The following is a 22,611-nucleotide window of genomic DNA, read 5'->3' as shown; positions in this document are numbered from 1 at the left end:
GGAATGTTGGGTTAGGGAGGGTATTATAGGGTTAGTTATTTAGCTAAAACAAAGGGACATAAGAGATTACCCATTAAGTATACCAAACTGGGAGTGTGTGTTAATTGAAGCCAGTGGCCCCTAGATGGAGCTCTATTTCAATTATAAAATACACAAGAGCATTATAATTCCTCTCTAGGTAGAGAGAACACCCTTTTCAAACTAATGATTAACCAGAGAAACTATAAAGCTAAAAGCTAAACAGGGTGTGCCATTCAAACACAGCACTAAACAAGTCATTTGTTTTGTTTACAGAAAAGCTAGCAGACTGCAGGTACAGTAAGCTGTGAAATGCCCCTATTCTAGTGAGGGCTCCAATACAGCAACAGGTGAATCCATAAAACAATTCTACATTGAAAAACAGGAAGCGAGGAGAGTTATCCTTTGTGATTATGTTCTTATTTTATATCAAACATTGAGGAAACGTTTAACCCCCTTCACTACTTTGTGATTTGAAAAAAAAAAATCTCCTTTTTAGAATCAGCATTTTTGTGTTCCAAAAAGATATAAGTAGTTATTTTCTCTTCCCATAGTGCTGGATCAGAGAGAATAGCCCTGTGTTTAGCATTACCTGTAGCACTGCCCAAAACTGTCTGTCGCACCGGGAGCTGCTTAGGGGTAGCAAGGGCATATTTTGCACATTATATTTGTTTGCAATAGATACATTTTATTTGCAAGCCTGCCAAATATGTACAAACATTGTCACAGTATAGATGTACAAGGTTTCCTCCAATACAGTCAGCGATGATATTTGCAATGAAGGGGTTCATCACTATCTCTCAGTTGATCAATGCTCTCAATGGAGCAAATAAATCAAGTAAGGCTGCTGGACTATATATGTAATTTGTTCACTGTAAAGAACAAAGGATGTAAGATTTTTGTCAATGTAAGTTTTTCTTTAAGATTACTTTGCTGATGAATGACAGAGGAGGACTGATGGTGAAATCAAACAATGAATTGGTCACTGCATGACAGTTACTATCAGAGCACTCGGGGTCAAATAATTTGTAAATGGTTTGACTCCTTAAGGTAAGATGGGGCCCAGGACCTACGGCACCATAACAACTTCATTAAAAGGTTGTTATGATGCCCGGATGTTCCGTTTGCACTTTCTGTAGGTCTATGTAAGTGTTGTATGTACTTATAGTGGATGTTCGTGCAGCATAAAAAATGTAGAAGAAAAGCAGGGTACAGTAGCATTGATGGAGAAGGTATGTGTTCCTGTTGGAGAATGAGATAAGAGAGATTATATCAATATAACAGAATTTTCTAAATTATTTACTAAAGTGCAAATTGTCAGGAATTCAAAGTTGGTTTTAAATTTCAGAACAAAATAGACATCCTGAATGCAGAGCTCGCTTGGTGAATTTTTGGAGATCAGCTATTATTGCCTTAAGGTGGATGCTCACTTTGAATTCTTGACACATCGCATTCTAATAAAAAAGCCTGTTTACTTTAAAATACTTTCAGCTTTTTCTCTAAAGTGTGAATTCCAAGCGAATTTCAAATTATCGGCCAAGATAGAAAACTGGAATTATAACTTACATTTTCTACTTTTTTTTGCCTAAAATTTGAAATTTAATTGGAATTCACTTTGAATTTCAAGTAATACACGCTTTGGTGAATAAGCCCGTTACAATGTCCTAATAAAACTCTGTAGCTGGCATTACTAAATGCCCACCAATAGAAACACATTTACACTATCATTGGCAGTCAAACAAAATACAGCATAAAGTCTAGGAAGTAATCAATGCAGGCAAAGGTCGAACAAGCACGCCCTGTTCATATTCCGCACAGTGTTGTTTTGACACACAGTCGTATCTACATTATGCATATAAACTTTAACTCAGACATTCTTGCAGTTGAGTACACGGCATGTAACCAGGAAAAAGAACGCATTTATTTCATTTTGGCTGGAATAGACCATGGCACTGCATCATCGACTCAGCCCGTGGCAAAGAATCTTACTGGGGATACTTTGTTTCCCAGCTCTCCCTATCTACCTGTGTGTCTACTACCTGTGTGAGTACTTATTGCATCATTATTCATGTCAGTCTATAATTATACGTACATGTTCTGCAGGTAGAAACATATCAGTGTGTGTTACGCTAGAAAGCTTAACGAAGCTTGTTGTTGTATTTTAGAGCAATTTATGTACATTAACTCTGGTACTGAGAAATCTTTTAGTGGTTACGTCTGTATTCTCCCTAGGATGGGACTGGTGGGTCAATGTTACAGTTCATTTTTTACAGCACTCCTGTATAACCCTAAAGATGGACTTCTCTTGATGTAAGACCATTATAATAATTACGAAACTGCCCATGCCAATGCAGGAAATGTAGACATTCTATTTACCATGCAAGTTATTATAGTTTATGGTGATTTAAAAAAGCATTAGGAAATTACTTTATTTTTTATTTTTTTACTCTGTTGCAGTGAAATGAGAAATAAGTCTTTGCTATCATAAACCAGAAGTGGATAGTGAGACAAACTGATCATCAAATTAGTGCAGGCAAGCCACTATAAATAGGGATGCACTCCCTGTATCCCTTAAACCACAAGTGCAAAAGAAAACTGTATATAAAATACAGAGAATAGGGCGCCACTTATCACCAAGTTTAAAAACTGGATATTATTACCCTCCAGCGGATGGAGTAGGAATATTCACATAGAAGATATAAAAGAAGAGAACATCATAGTGCAAACTTTTAATATTCAAGTGATAAAAGATACATAAATTAAAACACTCACAAACGGTGTGGCACAATTGAAAAAATCAATATGTGCTAAAATGCTGATGCCTTAAATAGGCTAAATCTCCCAGTCTGGCAGTCTGTAGAGGTCTGTGCAGAGGCTGCAACAAATATGGGCCAGATGATTCACCATCCACTGCTTCAGGTTTCCGGGTTGATAACTGCTCGACGCGTTTCGTCTATTCCTGTTCAGACTTCCTCAAGAGCGTGTTCGTGTTCTTTCCGGTTCGGCATTTAAATATGCCGGGTGGCATCTTTACTGTGCAATTGCGCATGCGCGACCGGGCGCCGGCGTGATGACATACCATCCGCTGACTTCCGTCGCGCATGTGCGCTCCACCATGGAACGCACACAAAAGAAACTTTATTATTCTAAGCACCAGGGACAATGCTCGGACTTTATAAAAAGAAACAATGTGTGCCCCAATGCTACAATATCTTGGGTGCACATATAGGAGTGTCTTGATAGTTAAAAGAGAAAATAAAAAGAGGGAGTAATTTGCTATCATAAAAAAAATGTAATGCTTAAAAAAAAAAAAATGCAATGTATTATACAAAGAGAACCAAAAGTCAGAGCAACGCTGCAACTCTCCATACGGCTTGATACCAGTCAACATCATCAGATATTTTATTCTTAAACTTCTTGCTGCTAATGCTCATGTCATTAATATGCCTTGAAAAGCTTCAATATTTTCAGAGGTTTATGTTATAGAATGTACTATTACAGTATTGTGTAATGTTTAAGTTACACTATAAACATGAATGCCACTTTCCTCCGCACTTTGTATAAAATGATATACATTCTAGATTAAAGGAACACTGTGGCATTAGGAATACAGACATGCATTCCTAGCTCTATAATGTTCTACTCCCTTGTTAGATTCAGGGCCCCCCTAAGTTTCATATACACAAACTTTTATTTATCTTTTTTATAGTGCCAAGACTCCCTCCTTGCCGCATCCTCCTCCGCCTCCTGTGACATCTTTCTGGTGACTTTCTCTTCTTTGTCTTCCTCTTCGTCTTCTTCTTCAATCCAATGTTTCTCATAGAGGTGCACTACGGCCTAGAAGCACATGCGCTCCTCCAATCAAATGTTTCTCATAGTGAATCATTGAATCGGGAAGATAGCCATTAGAGGTGTGTTTAGTACTGCAATGAAAACATTGCCATATCTACAGCAAAAATAATGTTTTACAACAGGTCCACTGCACCTAGACCACTTTATTGAGATGAAGTGGTCAGGGTGCCTATAGTGTTCCTTTAAATCAGTGGTAGTCAACCTTTTTCTAACTACCGCCCACTAATGCATCTTTTTGGTTGACAAAAATTTCCTTACCGCCCACCAGTTTTCGCGCAAGTGCGGAATATTTTTTTCGAAAGGAGGGTGTTTTAAAAATAATAAATGTACGCACATTTATCTTTTTATTTCCAATTAATGCATGTTTATAATGTTTTTAACTTTATAAAGTTTAATGAGAAAACAAAAAAGTAAATTGAAATTACCTTTACCAGTGATTAATGAGATCCTTGAGGTTGATGCTGCAAGACTAAATATTTGATATCTGGTTCGATTTTCGTAAGGAACAAACAAAGGTCTCCTCTTTCGGTGATATTCAGACGACTTCTCTGTTTGCGCATAATATGATTTCTCATCTGTGCGTCAGCTCCCCTCTTCTCCCTCCTCAATTCCCCTCCCCACCTTTTTTTCCCCTTTTTTTAACCTTCCTTAATGCCAAGTAGGAAGGCTGAGCTAGGTATCCCACTATAACAGACTGGCACACATACATACATACATACATACATACAGACACACATGACACACATACATACAGACAGACAGGCACACATACAGACACACACACACACACGACACATTCATACAGACAGGCACACATACATACAGACACACACACAAGACATACATACAAAGACACATACACACATACAGACAGACACAAGAAACATATACATACAAAGACAAGACACACATACATACACACATATATACAGACAGACACACACACAACACATACAAAGACACACATACATACAGACACATACAGACACACACAAGACATACATACAAAGACACATACACACACAAGACATACATACAAAGACACATACACACACACACACAAGACATACATACAAAGACAAGACACACATATATACAGACACACAAGACACATACATAAGACACACATACACAAGACATACATACAACGACACATACACAAACAAACACACATTATATTTAAGTCACCCTCCTGTTTCCTACCTTTAAAGTGCAGGAGGGTGACTTTCCCTGGGGTCCAACGGTGGCTCAGGTGGATGGAAGTCAGAGTTCCCACTCTGACTCCCTCCTCCTCCTTCCACCCGCGCGGGCTCTCTGTATGCTGGGAGGAGTGACTGTTAAAGCGCCCAGCGCTGACCGGGCCCCCTCACAATCCACATCCATCGGGTGGCCCTGACAGCATGGGTCACCTGATGGACCCCACCATATGCAGCCCGGGGTCGCACCCGCCCGCCCGCTCACCCAATCTGTAAAAAAAATGTGAAAATCCCTACCGCCCACCTGGAATCCTGAAACGCCCACTAGTGGGCGGTATGGACCAGGTTGACGGCCCATGCTTTAAATAAACACTCTAAGCACCAAAAATAATACGTTTAATGTACTGATTTTGGTGTATAGAACCTATTCCATTTTCTCTGGCATTGTAAAACATTGCAATTTCAGAGAAACATACCCGTGGCTGTAAGACTGAGCCAATAGAGGCACTTCATTATTAAATCCTTTGAAAACACATTTTTCTTAAAACTCAAAGTCCTTACATTCGGTATTACCACACCTAGCATGATGACACCGAATACTGTTAATGCTTCGCATAGAGAAACATTAGATCTACTGCTTCTCTATGAGAATCATTGAATATAAAATGCATTAAATTGAGATCATCACAACTAATCATCTAAGAGTAGCTGCTGAGAGGAGATAGTCACAGCCCTGGATTTTGTAAGTTACGTTAAAGGGTTACGCTAACCCTTTATAAAAACTTGTTTCTTTTAATTTAGGATACCCAGTAGGGAATTAGTCATTAGGTCACCCCCATTAAAACCCTGTAAAATTAGTTAAACCAACTGGAATCCAGCACCGGGCAGAGCTACCCACACTGGATTCCACACCCCATTTTGACCTCATCGGTGCCCTCTGGTGGTCCAGTGAAATGCTAACCATAGAGAAGCATTTGATTGGACCACTTTCCTGGCTCAGGATGCATGCACACTATCTGAGCTGGGGAAAGAGGTTGGAGGGATGGGATAGAAACTTGAAAAAATATCAATAAAGGTGAGGAGGCAGATGGGTTGGGAGGGCTTGAGGGAACAAGGGAGCCAGGGGCCAAGTCCTGGGGAATAAAGTGTGGGAACTCACTCGAGTTCCACCCTCACCCCACCACCAGAAAAAAACAAAACTTACATGCATATATAAACACGTACACACACACTCAGGTGCACACATACACTCACAGACACACACACACACACACTCACAGACACACACTCACAGACACACACACAGACTCACAGACACATACACATACCCTCAGACACACACACACACACTCACATACACATACACTCACAGACACACACTCCCAGACACATACACTCACAGACACACACACACTCCCAGACACATACACATACACTCACAGACACACACACACTCCCAGACACACACACACACACACACTCACAGACACACACACACACTCACAGACACATACACACACACACCTCCAGACACACACACACACACACTCCCAGACACATACACACACACTCCCAGACACACACACACACTCCCAGACACATCCACTCCCAGACACATACATAGACACACACACATACACTCAAAGACACACACACACTCACACACACCCATCCACTCACAAACACACACACACACCCATCCACTCACAGACACACACACACACTCCCAGACACATACACAGACACACACACATACACTCACAGACACATACACACTCCCAGACACACAGACACACACACACTCCCAGACACACACACGCACACACTCCCAGACACACACACACACACATACATACACTCACACACACTACTAGGGATCATAAATCGTACGGAAGGCTATCTTTAGTTTTGTGAGGTAAACACTGGTAGACTAAACAACCTAGTACACTGCTGAAGATAATACAATAATTTTAAAAATGTGCCATCAAATGGATCTTTTTAGTTCTTAAGCAAAAACTTGATATTCCTCATTGAATGCTTCGTAAAGGTATTCACGTGTCTTTACCTTTAACCTCTGTTTGATATTGCCTAACCCTATTTATTAAGCTACAGACAGACTGCCGAGCAGTTTACGTTACCAGGTCCAGATTTCCGTTTAGCTAGACCAGCCACATGCCCAGGTTGTCACTTTCCAAGGAAGAGCAAGAAACAAGTAGGACATGTGTTGAGACACCACCCATATTTGGACTGATACCGTTGACCATATCTTACATGTTTTTTGTAATTCTCCTTTATTTTTATACACCACACAGAACCCCACCCATCCCAACCCAAAAACTTTCACACACACACACACACATACACTCACAGACACACACACACACTCCCAGACACATACACAGACACACACATACACACTCCCAGACACACACACACTCCCAGACACACACACACACACTCCCAGACACATACACAGACACACACATACACACTCCCAGACACATACACAGACACACACTCACAGACACACACACTCACATACACAAAAATTATTTGTATTTATTTTTTAAAATAAAAAAATGTCCACCCAGCCTCCCTACCTGGAGAGCTGGCGTGGACCTGTCCCTAGGGTCCAGTGGGGCTTCAGTGCGGCCGGCTCTTGTCTTGCTGTCAGACGCGGCGAGGGAGCTGTGTCCTCTCTGCTCCCTCTCGCCGCTGTCTGCTGATGCCGGGAGCCGGAAATGACGTCATATTCCGGCTCCCAGCATCAGCAAACGGCGCGCGGTGAGAGGGAGCAGAGAGGACACAGCTCCCTCGCCGCGTCTGACAGCAAGACAAGAGCCGGCCGGGGGGAATCCTTCAGGTGGCCATTAGGCCACCTCTTGGGCCCCCCATGACAGGGGGAACACGGGGACATTTGGGGGCGGCATTTTTTGCCGCCCCCTGAGTGCCTGCAGGACCATAAACGGGAACGGCGTTCCTGCACTAAAAAAAGTTCCCACGTGTTCCTGCAGGACTCGAGCCCTGAAGGGAGTGGGGGGGGGCTTGGCTTGCCCTTGCATTTGCTCTGCCTGCAAGGCATGCTGTGCACATACAGATTCTTACCACCATGACCAATAAAAGCGGAACTCGTCGTGGTGGTTAAAGTAACCCTATAAGCAAGTTGTGTGACTTTTGTTTTGTATTTTTCTATTTTCCAAAGGGAAATGGGGCATAATCTGAAAAAAAAAAAATATATTATAATAATTATAATTATAATAATATGTTATGTACGGTATCCTGTCTCTGCCTGGCTTTTAGCTAATATCAACGATACCCTAATTAACAGACAGGAGCACAAATTCAATATAGAACATCTAATTAAGATAGTTTTTTTTATCACTTTTGATCTGAATAAAGGTAAAACACTGTTTCAAGCAAACCCTACTGTTGCGGTCACCGGCCCGCCGAGCCTCACGGTCGTGCCCGACCGGCACGACCGCTCCGACTACACGAGCTTACCTGCTCGTCGGCGAGCCGGGAACCGCGCACATAGTTCTTCCGGGCATCGCGCCCAGATCCAAGATGGCGCCGACCGCGTGGTCGCGTCTATTGCTAGCCCCGCCCCCGAGAATTATACCAACGTGTGCGTGACGTCACGACGTCAACGCACACGCACGTTTTGGGGTCAGAGGTCGCCCTCTGACCAATCATAGCCTAGAGAGGGGTATTTAAACCCCTAGCTTTCCCCATTACTTTGCCATGTCGTGGTTTCAGTTTCCTGGTTTCCTGAAATTGCTATTCTCGTGTTTCTGATTTCCTGGTATCCTGATCCTTGGCGTTTCCCTGGTTATTCTGATCTCTGGTTTCCCTGACTTGGCTTGTTTAATCGGTATTGAGTATTTTCTGGCTTCCTTGACCTCGGCTTTCCCTTTGACCATTCTCTGTCTCTAGCGTATTAGTCCGGCCATTCTAAGGACCGGTTTACGCTCTTTCCTATTATTTTCCTTTTCTTACTTATGTATATGTTTACATAGTTTCTGCGTGCTGGACCACATTACTAGTCGTGACATTACGACATGGCCATGGATCCTGCAGAACTATGCAAGCATATGATCGCATGTGAGAGTAGGGTGGAGGATATGGACCACAGGTTAGACCAATTTGCCCAGGCATTTCAGACCTTGCTCCAGAGGACTGCCTATTTAGAGGTCCCTCCGGTACCACCTGTGGTTCCGCCACCTGTAGTGGTTCCCGTACCACATAAACCACCGTCCATAACCTTGTCACCGCCCCCCCGCTATGGAGGTGATTCTAAGGAATTCAGAGGTTTTTTAAACCAAATTGAATACCACTTTGAGGCCTCCCCAGGTTCATTCCCAACAGATAGATCAAAAATAGGCTATCTGATGAACCAATTAACTGGAAAAGCCTTAACCTGGGCTAACCCCTTATGGGAAAGTGGTGACGCAGTAGCCCGTGATTACAATACTTTTCTTACGGCCTTTAAAGCTACATTTGAACCTAAAGGCAGGGAGAAGAACGCTGCCAAAGCCCTTATGCGAATCAAGCAAGGCAGTCGTTCTGTAGCCGATTATGCTATAGAGTTCAGGACATTAGCGTCTGAGGTTGATTGGACCAATAGCGGTCTGGTGGCTGCTTTCTCTGAAGGTTTAGCTGAGAATATACACGATGAGACTGCAGCTAGAGACCTTCCGGTTAGTCTTAACGAGTTTATTGCCTACATGATAGACATTGACAACCGGCTCAGAGAGAGAGAGAAAAACAAACAACGTAACAGACGCTCTAATTTGTCCATAGCCCCTCGTTTCTCTAACCCAGTGGTGAGTAGCCAAACGCCTCTTCCAGAACCTGAACCCATGCAATTGGGTAGTGCTAAACTCACTGAGGCAGAGAGACAACACAGACGTAACGAGGGGTTATGTATGTATTGTGGCAAGAAGGGGCATCTAAGGTCGTCATGCCCGGTTCGGCCGGAAAACTTGCACACCTAAGGCACGTACGGGGACCGACCTTAGGTGTGATGTATATGTCCCCTAAATTGACTAAGAACCGTTTCCTTATCAAAGTAACCTTATCTTTCGAGAACACTACTGTTCAATGTGAGGCTATGATTGACTCTGGGGCAGCGGAGAATTTCCTAGACAAAGAATTCTCTGCAAAACATCTCCTGCCCTTAAGACATAAAGAGAAACCTATAGCAGTCGAGGCCATTGATGGGAGGCCTCTTACCCAGCCTTTCATCACACACGAAACTCTGCCAATCACTGTTTCAGTGGGTGTTCTCCATTCTGAAGAAATGACCTTTCAAATTATCTCTTCACCTACAGTTCCGATAATACTCGGTTTCCCTTGGCTCCTTAAACACAATCCACGTTTGGATTGGATTGAAGGAGAGATTGTGAGTTGGGGTGAGAGATGCAAAGGTGTCTGCTTTAAACAAATCCCACAACCTATTGGCACCATTAATGTTCCTGTTACACCTCCCTTGACCACACAAATTCCACAACAGTATATGGATTTGAAAGAGGTATTTAACAAGGTCCAGTCAGAAGGGTTACCTCCTCATAGACCTTATGACTGTACTATAAATTTATTACCAGGGACTATGCCTCCCAAGGGAGGAATCTATGCCTTGTCCCCCCAGGAAAATCTTTGTTTAGAGGAATACATTAAGGAGGCTCTCAGAAAGGGTCATATCCGTAGGTCCTCCTCACCAGCCGGGGCTGGATTCTTCTTTGTCTCTAAAAAAGAAGGAGACCTACGCCCTTGTATTGATTATAGGGGTTTGAATAGGATTACCATTAAAAACGCCTACCCTATTCCCCTTATATCAGAGCTATTTGACAGATTGAAGGGAGCTCGAGTCTTTACCAAGCTCGATCTCCGAAGTGCATACAATCTAGTCAGGATTAAGGACGGTCGCGAATGGAAGACCGCATTTAACACCAGAATGGGACATTACGAATACCTGGTTATGCCGTTTGGATTATGTAACGCTCCAGCAGTATTCCAGGATTTTATTAACGATGTCCTAAGAGAGTACCTTCACATGTTCGTTCTAGTGTATTTGGACGACATTCTCATCTATTCCCCAGACCTAGAGACACATCACGAACATGTGAGAATTGTACTGAAAACCCTGTTACAAAACGGCCTTTACTGTAAACTGGAGAAATGCCAGTTTGACCAAACGGAGATACAATTCCTTGGATACGTTATATCTCCGTCTGGTTTCCAGATGGATCCTCGTAAACTGGAGGCAGTCTTACAGTGGCCATTACCCAAGGGCCTTAAAGCTACTCAACGCTTTATAGGTTTTGCAAATTACTACCGCAAATTCATAAGGGGATTTTCCTCCGTGATTTCCCCTATAACCAATTTAACAAAAAAAGGAACAAATTGTATATCTTGGCCCAAAGAAGCAAGAGAGGCATTTGAACAATTAAAATTTTTATTTTCCTCAGCACCTGTCCTGACCCATCCTGATCCATCCAAACCATTTATCCTAGAGGTGGATGCATCAGAAACAGGAGTTGGAGCCATTTTGTCTCAAAGAGAAAGTCCTGATACGCCTTTACATCCCTGTGGATTTTACTCTCGCAAACTCACACCTGCAGAGAGGAATTACGACATAGGGAATAGAGAGCTTTTGGCCATTGTCCTTGCCCTTAAGGAATGGAGGCATCTCTTAGAAGGTTCCAAAGAGCCACTTTTGATCTTTACTGGTCATAAGAATTTGGCTTATATTGGGGACGCTAAGAGACTGCCTCTCGTCAGGCTAGGTGGTCATTGTTCTTCTCCCGATTCAATTTCGTAATTACGTACCGGCCTGGTACTAAAAACACCAAGGCAGATGCACTTTCTCGGCAGTTTGAGACAGATGAAGTACCAGAACAGGAGATATATCCTATTGTACCTCCTGAATGCCTCATTGCCACTACTGTTTCCGAAGTGTCTTCTCCACTCTTCTGTGCCATAATAGCAGATCAAACTCAGGCACCTGTGGGAAAACCTCCGGACAAACTGTATGTGTCACCTCAGTTTCGAAAGAAGGTACTAGAATTGTTCCATGACAACCTCACAGCGGGCCATCCTGGAGTCCATAAAACTCTCTCAGCCGTCTCCAGGAGATTTTGGTGGCCTGCTCTTAGAAACGATATCAAAGATTATGTTGGGGCATGTCAAATATGTGCAGTTTCTAAAGTTCCTCCTAGGTCACCTCCTGGACTGTTACAACCACTGCCCATACCTAGTGCTCCATGGACCCACTTGGCCATGGATTTCATTGTGGATCTACCCAGTTCAAACGGGTTTAATACAGTCCTTATGGTTATTGATAGATTCACGAAGATGGCACATTTCGTCCCACTTAAGAAATTACCATCTGCTCAAGATCTTGTTCAAATATTCTTGAGAGAGATCTTTCGGTTGCACGGTGTACCCAAAAACATAGTATCTGACAGAGGTACCCAGTTTGTTTCTAGGTTTTGGCGTTCCTTTTGTAAACAATTGGGCGTCGAACTCTCCTTTTCATCAGCATATCACCCTCAAACAAATGGAGCAGCAGAGAGGGCGAATCAGTCTTTAGAGGCCTATTTACGTTGCTTTATAAATGCCAATCAATCTAACTGGTATGAGCTCTTACCCATGGCTGAGTTCGCCAGAAACAACGCCACTCATGAATCTTCTAATCACAGTCCATTCTTTGTTAATCAGGGTTATCACCCCGCTGTTTTACCTTCTGCATTCTCAGACACAGAAATCCCCGCTTTGGACACCCGTTTAGATTCGATTCATGATACCTGGGATTCCGTCCATTCAGCTCTGCAAAAAGCCTCATTCCGAGCAAAGGTCCAAGCTGACAAGAAACGGGGCGCTAATCCTGTCTATCTTCCAGGTGACAGGGTGTGGCTCTCCACGAGACATATCAAGCTTAAGGTCCCATCCATGAAATTTGCCCCTCGGTACATTGGTCCCTTTCGAGTTACCCAACGTATTAATCCAGTGACCTATTCTTTGGCACTACCGGCTCATATGAGAATAGCGAATACTTTCCATGTGTCTCTGCTCAAGCCCCTTACGTGCAATCGTTACACCAGGGTATCCACTCCTCCTCCGCCCTTGGTAGTGGGTGATCAAGAAGAATACGAAGTCCATTCTATCATGGACTCCAAATTATCCAGAGGTGTCTTATCCTATCTCGTTGACTGGAAGGGTTATGGTCCCGAGGAACGTTGTTGGGTTCCTGCTGACCGGGTCCATGCGCCCCGTCTTATCCGGTCGTTTCACAACCGCTTTCCTCTTAAGCCGGGTCCTTCCCGCCCGGTGCGCGGTCTTCGAGTGGGGGGTACTGTTGCGGTCACCGGCCCGCCGAGCCTCACGGTCGTGCCCGACCGGCACGACCGCTCCGACTACACGAGCTTACCTGCTCGTCGGCGAGCCGGGAACCGCGCACATAGTTCTTCCGGGCATCGCGCCCAGATCCAAGATGGCGCCGACCGCGTGGTCGCGTCTATTGCTAGCCCCGCCCCCGAGAATTATACCAACGTGTGCGTGACGTCACGACGTCAACGCACACGCACGTTTTGGGGTCAGAGGTCGCCCTCTGACCAATCATAGCCTAGAGAGGGGTATTTAAACCCCTAGCTTTCCCCATTACTTTGCCATGTCGTGGTTTCAGTTTCCTGGTTTCCTGAAATTGCTATTCTCGTGTTTCTGATTTCCTGGTATCCTGATCCTTGGCGTTTCCCTGGTTATTCTGATCTCTGGTTTCCCTGACTTGGCTTGTTTAATCGGTATTGAGTATTTTCTGGCTTCCTTGACCTCGGCTTTCCCTTTGACCATTCTCTGTCTCTAGCGTATTAGTCCGGCCATTCTAAGGACCGGTTTACGCTCTTTCCTATTATTTTCCTTTTCTTACTTATGTATATGTTTACATAGTTTCTGCGTGCTGGACCACATTACTAGTCGTGACACCTACATCTGTCTGCCACTAAAACAAAAACAGAGAAATAAAAAGAAAAGTAAAAGATATAAATTAAAACATTTACATTACTACTTAAAAGTGTTGTCTTCTATCAAAAACACATTTCTATTTGAAGTTGTGTGACCTTATTTAAAACACTATACGTTAGTGTTTTCTCACCTTAACTGTAAAGGCAATTGCCAGTTTTTAACATTAATTATAAATGATTTGTAACTTGCCATTGGGGAAATTACACGTAGTGCGCGAGTGCAAAGAAACTATCATAAAATGTGTGATCCTAATTAACTTTAAACAGCCTTAATCCCCAGCACTTATACATAAATGATGATTCACGTCAAATTCTCTTCTGACTGGTGGTTCTTGGAATGCAGGTATCTTCGCTATGTGTTTAATATTCTTATCTTCTACGCCCTCCTCAATAAATCTCTCAGCTTCTCTATTTTTTATTGCTGCTGTTATAAAGTTTGCTTGTAAAATAATGGTATTTAATACACAATTCTAAACGCTGGAAATGCACAAAACAAGGGCATAAAATAAAGTCATTAAAAACGAGAAAGCTTGCCCATTTTTTACTGATTAACGGAAATGGGTTATGGCTGCCTTGTGCCTATAAAAGGTTATTTCGGTGTACTGTGTGAAGATGTATAAATATCTTCATTTATCTCCATATATATCTGGATTGTGCTGCTTTTAAAGCAAACGTTCTTATCATAGACTTTTAGATCCTGACTGCCAAGCCGACAATTTTCTCTGGACAGCTTCCGACCTATGTGGTACCTGGTTCTGACGTTTGGTTTTGTTTTTGCTATTTTTGCTGCTCCTTCTGATAAACTCTCACAAATCTTGGCTCCACTTGAAGAGTTCCACCTCCCTGGTCTAATTGCTGTATACACCCACTGGCACACAAGTACGAACAGCAAGAAGAAAATACTAGCTTGTGTTGCTAGCAGGAGGGCAAGATGTTCCAGGCCTCTTTCCATCTTAGTCAAGCTAGATATGACCAACTAAACATTTAAATGAACAGATTGCCGCAACTACGATCTCATGGAATATCATTTCCAGGTATGAGATTGAGATAAAATTTAACATACACATCCTTGGTACTAGACTTAGTAAAACCTCAATATAAAAACCTATCCCCGAACGATCCCTAATGTCTGCACACTAAGACATTAGTAGTACATTCCACTGCACATACCAATCTTCTTATAAAAGGTACATTTATTTGCAAAACATATAAAACATGGAAATACAAGCAAAAAGTTGCCTAGAAGAGTCCTCATATGCAGTCCTTCAGAAAGGCCTGTGCCAGGTGTGAAACACATTCAGGACATTCCGGTCCTTACTTGGGTCACTTCTATGTGATTCTTCCCCCTTCTCACAGATGCTGTACTTTTATCATTTTCTCCTAGCTTCTGTTATACCTTTGAAATATATTTTTCCCAGTGGGGTTTACTGCATATTATGAGAGGCTAGGATCACAGAGCATGTTTGTTATCAACCTTCACATATTATATGATATTGGACTGGCAAATATGAGGACTGTTCTGGGCAATTTCTTTTGCTTGTATTTTCATGTTTTATATTTTTTGCAAATAAATGTATCTTTTCTAAGGAGATTGGTATGCAGTTGAATGTATTAGTAAGGTCTGAGTGTGCGGACATTAGGGATATGGTCAACTCACATCATATCTATTTTGAGGGATGTATCCTCAAATGAGTCTTTAACGTTCCTTTCTCCATGACACTTGACCACGCATGTTCCTCGTCATGGTAATTCTCTTGCTGCTTTATTAAACATTCCAATAGGAGGAGCATGGAATGTTGACTCCATTTTACACCGTATTCATGAGTAGAGACACTGCAGGGCCTCACAAGAAGTAGAGGTTGCAGTATCAGATCCCTGCAGTTTAGAAATATAAGATCCATCATACTTAAATATTTGCCAGTTCTTGCTAATGATTCACAATTTAAATATGTGTCTGAAAAATAGTGTAGATTGGCCTCTAAAAAAATGACCACTCTCACAACATATTTTGTTGAGGTCAGGTTAATCGAGCTCCAGCCCACCAAATATTTTTACCTGGTTGTTAAATATGTTGCAGTGAGGAAATGTTCTTTTGCTGTTTCACAAAAACATATACAATGCAGGAATACATTAATCCACACATCTCTGCAAAATTCCATATTTGTATTTCAGAGCGACATTTCTTGTAGTTGGCCACCAGGTTTGCACACATCTCAGGAGTAGTGATGTCGCGAACACAAAATTTTCAGTTCGCGAACGGCGAACGCGAACTTCCGCAAATGTTTGCGAACCGGCAAACCGGGCGAACCGCCATAGACTTCACTGAGCAGGCGAATTTTAAAACCCACAGGGACTCTTTCTGGCCACAATAGTGATGGAAAAGTTGTTTCAAGGGGACTAACACCTGGACTGTGGCATGCCGGAGGGGGATCCATGGCAGAACTCCCATGGAAAATTACACAGTTGATGCAGAGTCTGGTTTTAATCCATAAAGGGGATAAATCACCTAACATTCCTAAATCACAATGGATATGGATTGACACCTGACATATGACATATTGACACCTTGACATATGGATTGACACCTGTCCTCAGAGACCCTGATACACACTGACACAGAGCAGAATAGGGATTGTTCCCCCTACATAGGGTCACTTGGCAGATATGGATTGACACCTATCCTAAGGATCCCTGATACACACTGACACAGAGCATAATAGGGACTGTTCCCCCTACATAGGTTCACTTGGCAGATATGGATTGACACCTGTCCTCAGGGACCCTGATACACACTGGGGGGGGACCTACAGTCCTCCCCCCGCCCCCACCCTTGCGTGGTGGGTGGGGGCCATAAAAATAATGAGGGGGGGACCTACTGTCCTGCCCCCTGCCCCCACCCCTGTGCGGTGAGTGGGGGCCATAAATCACAATGGGGGGAGGACCTTCTGTCCTCCCCCCGCCCCCACCTCTGCGCGGTGGGTGGGGACCATAAAAATAATGAGGGGGGGGACCTACTGTCCTCCCCCCAGGTCCCCACCCCTGCGCGGTGGGTGGGGGCCATAAATCACAATGGGGGGAGGACCTACTGTCCTCCCCCTGCCCCCGCCCCTGCGTGGTGGGTGGGGGCCATAAAAATAATGAGGGGGGACCTACCGTCTTTTCCCCCGGCCCCCACCCCTGCGCGGTGGGTGGGGGCCATAAATCACAATGGGGGGAGGGCCTACTGTCCTCCCCGCCACAATCCCTGTGCGGTGGGTGGGGGCCATAAAAATAATGAGGGGGGGACCTACTGTCCTCCCCCCCGGCCCCCACCCCTGCGCGTTGGGTGGGGGCCATAAATCACAATGGGGGAGGACCTACTGTCCTCCCCCCGCCCCCACCCCTGCGAGGTGGGTGGGGGCCCTAAATAAAAATCCCCCCCAATCAAAGGTGACTAGGGGTCCCCAAGCCCCCAGTCACCCACCCCCCACCCCCAAAAAAGTTACCCCTACCTACCACCCTCACCCTAAAAAATAGTGAAGGGGGGATAAAATAACTAACCTGTAAAGAAAAATTCAACTTACCATTTGACGTCTTCTTTTTTCTAAAATCTTCTTTTTTCAGCCCCAAAAAAGGCCAAATAAAAAGCCATAAGAACCAATGCAATTAAAAAAAAAAACGAGCGCCCCAAAAAATAATCCATCTTCACCCATGGAGGGCTCTGCGCAGACTGAGCTCTGCAGGGCGGGGGAAGGCTTAAAAAAGCCTTGCCACACCCTGCAATTAGGCTAAGAACACTCTGATTGGCTGGTTTAAGCCAATCAGAGTGCTCTTTGTCATTTTACACAGCGTGGGGAAATTCTAAAGAACTTTCCCACGCTGTGTAAAATGACACAGAGCACTCTGATTGGTTAGATTCCAAGCCCACCAATCACGGTGCTTTGTGTCATTTTACACAGCGTGGGAAAGTTCTTTGGAATTTTCCCACGCTGTGTAAAATGACAAAGAGAACTCTGATTGGTGGGCTTGGAATCTAACCAATCAGAGTGTTCTGTGTCATTTTACACAGCGTGGGAAAGTTCTTTGAAATTTTCCCACGCTGTGTAAAATGACAAAGAGTACTCTGATTGGTGGGCTTGGAATCTAACCAATCAGAGTGTTCTGTGTCATTTTACACAGCGTGGGAAAGTTCTTTGGAATTTTCCCACGCTGTGTAAAATGACAAAGAGCACTCTGATTGGTGGGCTTGGAATCTAGCCAATCAGATTGCTCTGTGTCTTTTTACACAGCGTGGGAAAGTTCTTTAGAATTTTCCCACGCTGTGGAAAATGACAAAGAGCACTCTGATTGGCTTAAACCAGCCAATCAGAGTGTTCATAGCCTAATTGCAGGGCGTGGCAAGGCTTTATAAGCCTTCCCCGCCCTGCAGAACTCAGTCTGCGCGGAGCCCTCCATGGGTGAAGATGGATTTTTTTTTTTTTTTTTTTTTTTAATTGCGTCGGTTCTTATGGCTTTTTATTTGGCCTTTTTTGGGGCTGAAAAAAGAAGATTTTAGAAAAAAGAAGACGTCAAATGGTAAGTTGAATTTTTCTTTACAGGTTAGTTATTTTATTCCCCACTCACTATTTTTTAGGGTGAGGAGGGTAGGTACGGGGTAACTTCTTTTGGGGTGAGGGGGTGGGTGACTAGGGGCTTGGGGACCCCTAGTCACCTTTGATTGGGGGGATTTTTATTTAGGGCCCCCACCAGCCACTCAGGGGTGGGGGCTGGAGGGGGACAGTAGGTCCCCCCCTTATTTTTTTAGGGCCCCCAACCACTGCTCAGGGTGTAGGTGTCCCCCCTCATTATTTTTATGGCCCCCACCCACCGCGCAGGGATGGGGCCAGGGGGGGAGAACAGTAGGTCCCCCCCTCATTATTTTTATGGCCCCCACCCACCGCGCAGGGGTGGGGGCGGGGGGAGGACAGTAGGCCCTCCCCCATTGTGATTTGTGGCCCCCACCCACCACGCAGGGGTGGGGGCCGGGGGGAGGACAGTAGGTCCCCCCCCTCATTATTTTTATGGCCCCCACCCACCGCACAGGGGTGGAGGCGGGAGGAGGACAGTAGGCCCCCCATTGTGATTTATGGCCCCCACCCACCGCGCAGGGGTGGGGGTGGGGGGGAGGACAGAAGGTTTCCCACCCCCCAGTGTGTATCAGGGTCCCTGAGGACAGGTGTGAATCCATATCTGCCAAGTGACCCTATATAGGGGGAACAGTACCTATTCTACTCTGTGTAAGTGTGGATCAGGGATCCTTAGGATAGGTGTCAATCCATATCTGCCAAGTGACCCTATGTAGGGGGAACAGTCCCTATTCTGCTCTGTGTCAGTGTCTGGGGGGAGTATCTGCAGTAGTACAGAGTGTCTGGAGGGAGTGTCTGCAGTAACACAGGGTGTCTGGAGGGAGTATCTGCAATACACAGGATGTCTGGAGGGAGTATCTGCAGTAACACAGAGTGTCTGGAGGGAGTATCTGCAGTAACACAGGGTGTCTGGAGGGAGTATCTGCAGTAACACAGGGTGTCTGGAGGGAGTATCTGCAGTAACACAGAGTGTCTGGAGGGAGTATCTGCAGTAACACAGGGTGTCTGGGCGGAGTATCTGCAGTAACACAGGGTGTCTGGAAGGAGTATCTGCAGTAACACAGAGTGTCTGGAGGGAGTATCTGCAGTAACACAGAGTGTCTGGAGGGAGTATCTGCAGTAACACAGAGTGTCTGGAGGGAGTATCTGCAGTAACACAGGGTGTCTGGAGGGAATATCTGCAGTAACACAAGGTGTCTGGAGGGAGTATCTGCAGTAACACAGTGTCTGGAGGGAGTATCTGCAGTAACACAGAGTGTCTGGAGGGAGTATCTGCAGTAACACAGGGTGTCTGGGGGGAGTATCTACAGTAACACAGAGTGTCTGGAGGGAGTATCTGCAGTAACACAGAGTGTCTGGAGGGAGTATCTGCAGTAACACAGGGTGTCTGGAGGGAGTATCTGCAGTAACAGAGAGTGTCTTGAGGGAGTATCTGCAGTAACACAGAGTGTATGTAGGGAGTATCTGCAGTAACACAGAGTGTATGTAGGGAGTATCTGCAGTAACACAGGGTGTCTGGAGGGAGTATCTGCAGTAACACAGAGTGTCTGGAGGGAGTATCTGCAGTAACACCGGCTGTCTGGAGGGAGTATCTGCAGTAACACAGGGTGTCTGGAGGGAGTATCTGCAGTAACACAGGGTGTCTGAAGGGAGTATCTGCAGTAACACAGAGTGTCTGGAGGGAGTATCTGCAGTAACACAGGGTGTCTGAAGGGAGTATCTGCAGTAACACAGAGTGTCTGGAGGGAGTATCTGCAGTAACACAGAGTGTCTGGAGGGAGTATCTGCAGTAATACAGGGTGTCTGGAGGGAGTATCTGCAGTAACACAGGGTGTCTGGAGGGAGTATCTTCAGTAACACAGGGTGTCTGGAGGGAGTATCTTCAGTAACACAGGGTGTCTGGAGGGAGTATCTGCAGTAACACAGAGTGTCTGGAGGGATTATCTGCAGTAACACAGGGTGTCTGGAGGGAGTATCTGCAGTAACACAGGGTGTCTGGAGGGAGTATCTGCAGTAACACAGGGTGTCTGGAGGGAGTATCTGCAGTAACACAGGGTGTCTGGAGGGAGTATCTGCAGTAACAGAGTGTCTGGAAGGAGTATCTGCAGTAACACAGAGTGTCTGGAGGGAGTATCTGCAGTAACACAGAGTGTCTGGAGGAAGTATCTGCAGTAACACCGGGTGTCTGGAGGGAGTATCTGCAGTAACATAGAGTGTCTGGAGGGAGTATCTGCAGTAACACAGAGTGTCTGGAGGGAGTATCTGCTGTAATACAGAGTGTCTGGATGGAGTATCTGCAGTAACACAGAGTGTCTGGAGGGAGTATCTGCAGTAACACAGGGTGTCTGGAGGGAGTATCTGCAGTAACACAGAGTGTCTGGAGGGAGTATCTGCAGTAACACAGAGTGTCTGGAGGGAGTATCTGCAGTAACACAGAGTGTCTGGAGGGAGTATCTGCAGTAACACAGGGTGTCTGGAGGGAGTATCTGCAGTAACACAGGGTGTCTGGAGGGAGTATCTGCAGTAACACAGGGTGTCTGTAGGGAGTATCTGCAGTAACACCGGCTGTCTGGAGGGAGTATCTGCAGTAACACAGGGTGTCTGGAGGGAGTATCTGCAGTAACACAGAGTGTATGGGGGAGTATCTGCAGTAATACAGAGTGTCTGGGGGGAGTATCTGCTTGTAACACCAAAAAAAATGGTTGCAGCTTCCGAATGAATCTAAAATGTTTGCTGTCCAGTAGGTGGGAGGGTCTGCTAGGGAGGGTGTGCTGCTGATTGGCTGGAATGTGTCTGCTGACTGTGAGGTACGAACGCGAATGCGAACATGCTATGTTCGCCAGGAACTATTCGCCAGCGAACCGTTTGGGACATCACTACTCAGGAGGGATTTTGTCCCACTCCTCTTTTGCAGATCCTCTCCAAGTCATTAAGGTTTTGAGGCTGACGTTTGACAATTCGAACCTTCCGCTCCCTCCACAGATTTTCGATGGGATAAAGGTCTGGAGACTGGCTAGGCCACTTCAGGACCTTAATGTGCTTCTTCTTGAGCCACTCCTTTGTTGCCTTGGCTGTGTGTTTTGGGTCATTATCATGCTGGAGTACCCATCCACGACCCATTTTCAATGCCCTGGCTGAGGGAAGGAGGTTCTCACCCAAGATTTGACAGTACACTGGACTTTCCATCGTCCCTTTGATGCGGTGCAGTTGTCCTGTCCCCTTAGCAGAAAAACACCCCCAATGCATAATGTTTCCACCTCCTTGTTTGACGGTGGGGATGGTGTTCTTGGGGTCATAGGCAGCATTCCTTCTCCTCCAAACATGGCGAGTTGAGTTGATGCCAAAGAGCTTGATTTTGGCCTCATCTGACCACAACACGTTTACCCAGTTCTCCTCTGAATCATTCAGATGTTCATTGGCAAACTTCAGACGGGCCTGTACATGTGCTTTCTTGAGCAGGGGGACCTTGCGGGCGCTGCAGGATTTCAGTCCTTCATGGTGTAGTGTGTTACCAATTGTTTTCCTGGCAATTATGGTCTCAGCTGCCTTGAGATCATTAACAAGATCCTCCTGTGTAGTTCTGGGCTGATTCTTCACCGTTCTCATGATCATTGAAACTCCACAAGGTGAGATCTTGCATGGAGCAACAGACCAAGGGAGACTGCCAGGTTTTTTTGTGTTTCTTTTTCCATTTGCGAATAATCACACCAACTGTTGTCACCTTCTCACCAAGCTGCTTGGCAATGGTCTTGTTGCCCATTTCAGCCTTGTGTAGGTCTACAATCCTGTTCCTGACATTCTAGGACAGCTCTTTGGTCTTGGCCATGAAGGAGAGTTAGGAATTTGATTGATTGCTTCTGTGGACAGGTGTCTTTTATACAGGTAACAAGCTGAGATTAGGAGCACTCCCTTCAAGAGAGTGCT

At 44.9% G+C, this 22,611-nt stretch overlaps 1 protein-coding gene across 2 annotated transcripts in view; it reads left to right on the top strand.

The window, feature by feature from the left end:
* Window positions 1-1,651: 1,651 nt before the first annotated feature.
* Window positions 1,652-22,611, top strand: part of LOC134585489 (kyphoscoliosis peptidase-like) — a 71,907-nt gene continuing 50,947 nt past the window's right edge. For both annotated transcript variants that reach the window (XM_063440911.1, XM_063440910.1), the window contains exon 1: window positions 1,652-2,061. In XM_063440911.1, the coding sequence (XP_063296981.1) occupies window positions 1,965-2,061 (97 nt within the window). In that variant the 5' untranslated portion in view covers window positions 1,652-1,964. The remainder of the gene's footprint in view (window positions 2,062-22,611) is intronic.

Source organism: Pelobates fuscus, chromosome 2, assembly GCF_036172605.1.
Source record: "Pelobates fuscus isolate aPelFus1 chromosome 2, aPelFus1.pri, whole genome shotgun sequence".
Lineage (NCBI taxonomy): Eukaryota > Metazoa > Chordata > Amphibia > Anura > Pelobatidae > Pelobates > Pelobates fuscus.
Note: the sequence above shows the minus strand (reverse complement) of the source record. Positions and strands in the feature narration are given on the sequence as shown.